The sequence below is a fragment of the Rhincodon typus genome, chromosome 26, assembly GCF_021869965.1.
Source record: "Rhincodon typus isolate 14 chromosome 26, sRhiTyp1.1, whole genome shotgun sequence".
Taxonomy (NCBI): Eukaryota; Metazoa; Chordata; class Chondrichthyes; order Orectolobiformes; family Rhincodontidae; genus Rhincodon; species Rhincodon typus.
Window position 1 is genome coordinate 2,698,236 of NC_063357.1, and position 4,543 is coordinate 2,702,778.

At 46.2% G+C, this 4,543-nt stretch overlaps 1 protein-coding gene across 1 annotated transcript in view; it reads left to right on the forward strand.

Annotated features, from left to right (window-relative positions):
* Positions 1-4,543, forward strand: part of rskr (ribosomal protein S6 kinase related) — a 17,179-nt gene that overhangs the window by 6,788 nt on the left and 5,848 nt on the right. The window contains 1 exon segment of the mRNA XM_048612600.1: positions 4,281-4,388. Coding sequence (XP_048468557.1) covers positions 4,281-4,388 — 108 coding nt within the window.

Consider the following 4,543-nt stretch of genomic DNA (forward strand, 5'->3'; position numbering starts at 1 on the left):
CCCCCCCCCCCCCCCCCCAATCCCCGGGGCCAGTGTGTTTACATTTAATTGTGCTGTTTGTAGCTACTGGCCTGTAGAGTCCCGACTCCTTCTGTCCCTCCTGCCAGTTTACACAATCTTTTCCAAAAAAGCACCTCCTCCCCCTCTCTCGAGCATCATTGTGGATAAAGTGAACCCTCTTCAACAGGCTCCACTTCTGAAGGAATAGGACTGAGAGGCACTGGGTCACAGCAATACAAACCATGCTTAAACTGGAGTGAACCTGCCTCCCCCATTCCCTCAGACAGTACATTCCAGACCCTAACTACTGGGGGAGGCAGGTTCACTCGAGGGGTTAGGGTCTGGAACATACTGTCTGAGAGTGTGGGGGGAGGCAGGTTCACGCGAGTGGTTAGGGTCTGGAATGTACTGTCTGAGAGTGTGGGGGAGGCAGGTTCACTCGAGGGGTTAGGGTCTGGAATGTACTGTCTGAGAGTGCGGGGGAGGCAGGTTCACACGAGTGGTTAGGGTCTGGAATGTACTGTCTGAGATTGTGGGGGAGGCAGGTTCACTCGAGGGGTTAGGGTCTGGAATGTACTGTCTGAGAGTGTGGGGGAGGCAGGTTCACGAGTGGTTAGGGCCTGGAATGTACTGTCTGAGTGTGCGAGGAGAGGCAGGTCCAGTTGACATTTTCAAAAGAGAATGAGCTGATTATCCAAGTGGAAAACCATGCAGGGCCACAGGGCAGGGAGAGGTACAAGCTGGTTTGCTCTGTCAGAAAGCTAACACAGACACGATGGGCCTCTCTTTCTGTGATCCAGCCCACGTATGACTCTATATCTAGAGAAACATTGGAGTAGTAAATCATATTTTGGTTCTCCAAAGCCCAGATCTAACACACTGAGTCACTCAACAGATGTGGGCATTATCATGTGGAAGGATCGAGTGATCTGGGAAGAAGTGTAATATAAATTAACCAGAGTGACATTGTCGGGGGGCAGTGGGAGTAATTAGTAATCCAGAGCCCCAGGCTCCTGGGGACAAGAGTTCTCGTCTCACCATGACAAATAACAAAGTTTAATTCAATAAAAATACTAGGACAAAAAGCTGGTCTATGGTGACTGTGTAGCCAATTGTTGATTGTTATAAAAACCCATCTGGTTCAGTAATGTCCTTTAGCAGGGAAATCTGCCATCCTTACCCAGTCTGGCCTACATGTGACTCCAGACTCTCAGCAATGTAGGCGACTATTAACTGCCCTCTGGGCAATTAGGGATGGGTAATAAATCTGACCTAAACAGAGAAGCCTACATCCCGTGAACAAATAAGAAACAAAATAAACAAATAGTGGGTCTAAAATGTTTAGATAATGGGGTGAGATTACACAAACTGTAGCAGTATTCCTTGGCATTTTGAAGGTTAAAGGCTTATTTGTTTGATGTCATGAAGGTTTTGAGGAACTGTTATGGTAGACAGGCAGAAAGTGTTTCTGACTGGGGAGTCTCGGATGCAGGGGTAGTGTCTGAAAATTAGAGCTGGGTCTCGAGACTGAAATAAAGAATCATTTCTACACACAGCATGCGGTAGAAATGTGGAACTGCCATCCTCAAGCAGCAATTGATGCTGCATCAATTGTTCATTCTAAATCTGCGATTGTTAGCAAAAGTTATTTAGTGATCTAGGACAAAGCCAGGTGCATACAGTCCAGTCAGTCATGCCGTCATGGAATGGGTGAACAGGCATGAAGGGGCAGAATGTCCTCCTTTTCTGTTACAACAAGGAATTCAGAACTCGAGCTTATCCACAATGGTGAGGAGACGAGACCTGTGTGTGTGCGTCTGCACCTTTGTGTGTGAACGCACTTGCAGTCAGCGGTGTGTGTGTGTGTGTGTGTGTGTGTGTGTGCGCGTGCGCGCACGCATACATGTGTTTGCATACATGTATGTGGGTGTACGTATACATGGATATGCTCAGCCCTCATTTAGCACTGGCTACTGCAATCCAACCTCTTGCAAAGTAGGAGCCTGACATCTGTAAGAGGGAATAACAGCATCTGCAAGAAGCTAAAATTAAATAAAGTAGAAACAATGTGGGATAAAGAGAGAGCAGCACATGGCTGGGTGAGGTCCAGGGAGCTGTCTAGTTCCTACAGCCTGGCTCGAGGAAGGAGAACGGAGCAGAAAGAATCCGATTCCAAGAAGAGGCTCATGTGAGGGGCAGAGATAAATCGTTCCAGGGATGAGAGGCTTCAGTCACATAGTGAAACTAGGGAGGCCAGGATTGTTCTCCTCCAAGTAGAGAAGGCTGACGGAGAGAGAAATGTGATAGAGGTGTCTATTATCTCCAAGCATTTCGATCAAGTAAATAATGAACGTGTCTGCCCAATGGGTGATGATAACTAAGAACCAAAAGAACTGCAGATGCTGTAAATCAGGAACAAAAACAGAAGTTGCTGGAAAAGCTCAGCAGGTCTGGCAGCATCTGTGAAGGAAAAATCAGACTTGACATTTAGGGTCCGGTGACCCTTCCTCAGAAGGCTGGGAAAACATCAGTTTATATGCAGAAAATAGGGAGGTGGGTGGTGTTGGGAGTAAATGATAAGATAGAGCCCAAAGAAAGAGAGAGACAGTTGGACAGACAAAGGAGTTGCTAACGATCAGGCTGGGAGGGTGAATAGTTGTTAATGGGGACTGTTAATGACTAACAACAGGGGGTGTGTAATGGCAGGCTATGTGGTAACAAGGTCTGGTGTGTGGGGTGGGGGGCTGGGACAGGGGAGAGTTTAGGCCCTAAAATTATTGAACTCAATATTGAGTCCGGAGGGCTGCAGGGTCCACAAGTGGAAAATGAGGTGTTGTTCCTCCAGAGATAGTAGGAACTGCAGATGCTGGAGAATCTGAGATAACAAGGTGTAGAGCTGGATGAACACAGCAGGCCAAGCAGCATCAGAGGAGCAGGAAGGCTGACGTTTCGGGCCTAGACCCTTCTTCAGAAAAAGACCTGAAACATCAGCCTTCCTGCTCCTCTGATGCTGCTTGGTCTGTTGTTCCTCCAGCTTGTGTTGGGCTTCACTGGAACACTGCAGCAAGGGTGATGACAACTAGATGGGGCACAGATCAGCTAAAAATACCTGAAGTGAGATGAGGATAAACTTCTTTATACAATTTCGAAAATACTGCCCAATGAGCAATTGAAAGCACTTTCACTGGCAGCAACAGAGAGAATTGAATGAATATTTAAAAGTGAAATAGTTACATGTAGACAGGGAAAGACAGGGAAGTGGCACAGACTAAGCTGCTCTTCAAAAAAAGCCAGCACAGATTAATTGAACTGAATGGCTTCCTTTGCTATTGTTATGGAGCAGACTAAACCCCCTCAAATATATTCAGAAGATAGCCTAGACTCTAACTTTTTCTTATTTGAAAGGTAAGTGTAAGGTGTTGCATTCCAGAAGCAATTTGATTGGTCAAACTACTCGACTTTAAGCAAAACACGCTTTATTTTTACACTACTGTTAAAATACAGACAAAATAAAAATAAAAGAATTGGTTTACCCATAACTATTGAAATGCTTAACAAAATAATACATACATTAGCTACTACTAATTAACTGTTACGATACAGTAACATCTCATAAACACACCTTTGGCAAAGGCCAAATGCAGTAAAACAGATTGTCTCACATGCAATTCTAGCAGCAGGAAGAGAACCCCAGCTTTTAGCTGTAACAGAGAGAGGAATAAGAGCTTCAAGACCCCAGCAAATACTGAAAGCTAAAACTAAAAATGCATTTCCGTGGGAGCTTGACTCTAGGCATTCAGGCTGCTTCTAGTTTTCCAACTTTAAAAAAAAACCCAAGGCCTCACAAGCTGTTTGCTTTATTGGCTTTGAGCAGACCACTCACCTTCTCTGTCTCAACCTTTCTTCATAATAAAAAAAGGACCAAAATATACCTCTTAAAGTCAGAGTATTGTCACACTATGATATTCTGTGAATCACCTCTTTGAGATGTGGAAGACGATACTAAGGTGGTGAACTTGCTGCTTGTGCTGAGCTAGAATTATCCTCTCATCTTTTGGCAAAATAAAGTGAGAGTGGGAGTGGGCTGAGAAGCCAGGGAAGCCCATCAAATCTATATGAGGGTTTGATTCCATTCTGCTGTGGTTTGTGTGAGTCAGATTCCAGTCCACAGCTATTCCTGAAATACCTGATTGTGACGCCGTGACAGGGTAGACCTTCTGCTGGCGTATCCACTGTACCTCCACTGGCAGTGACTGTTCTTCCTCTGATTGGTCCTGTAGTGTATGATTACCACAGCACGGGAGACCTCTACATGCTCTGGAGAGGCTGTGACTCATTGGATGAGGACACAGTGCGAGTGTTTGCAGCTGAATTAGGCTCCGCTATTGGTGAGTGCATGAGAGTCAGCTCTCCTTCAAAGTGTCCAACCAACAACCCAGTCAGTGCCGAGGGAGCGCCACGCTGTCGGAGGGTCAGTGCCGAGGGAGCGCCGCGCTGTCGGAGGGTCAGTGCCGAGGGAGCGCCGCGCTGTCGGAGGGTCAGT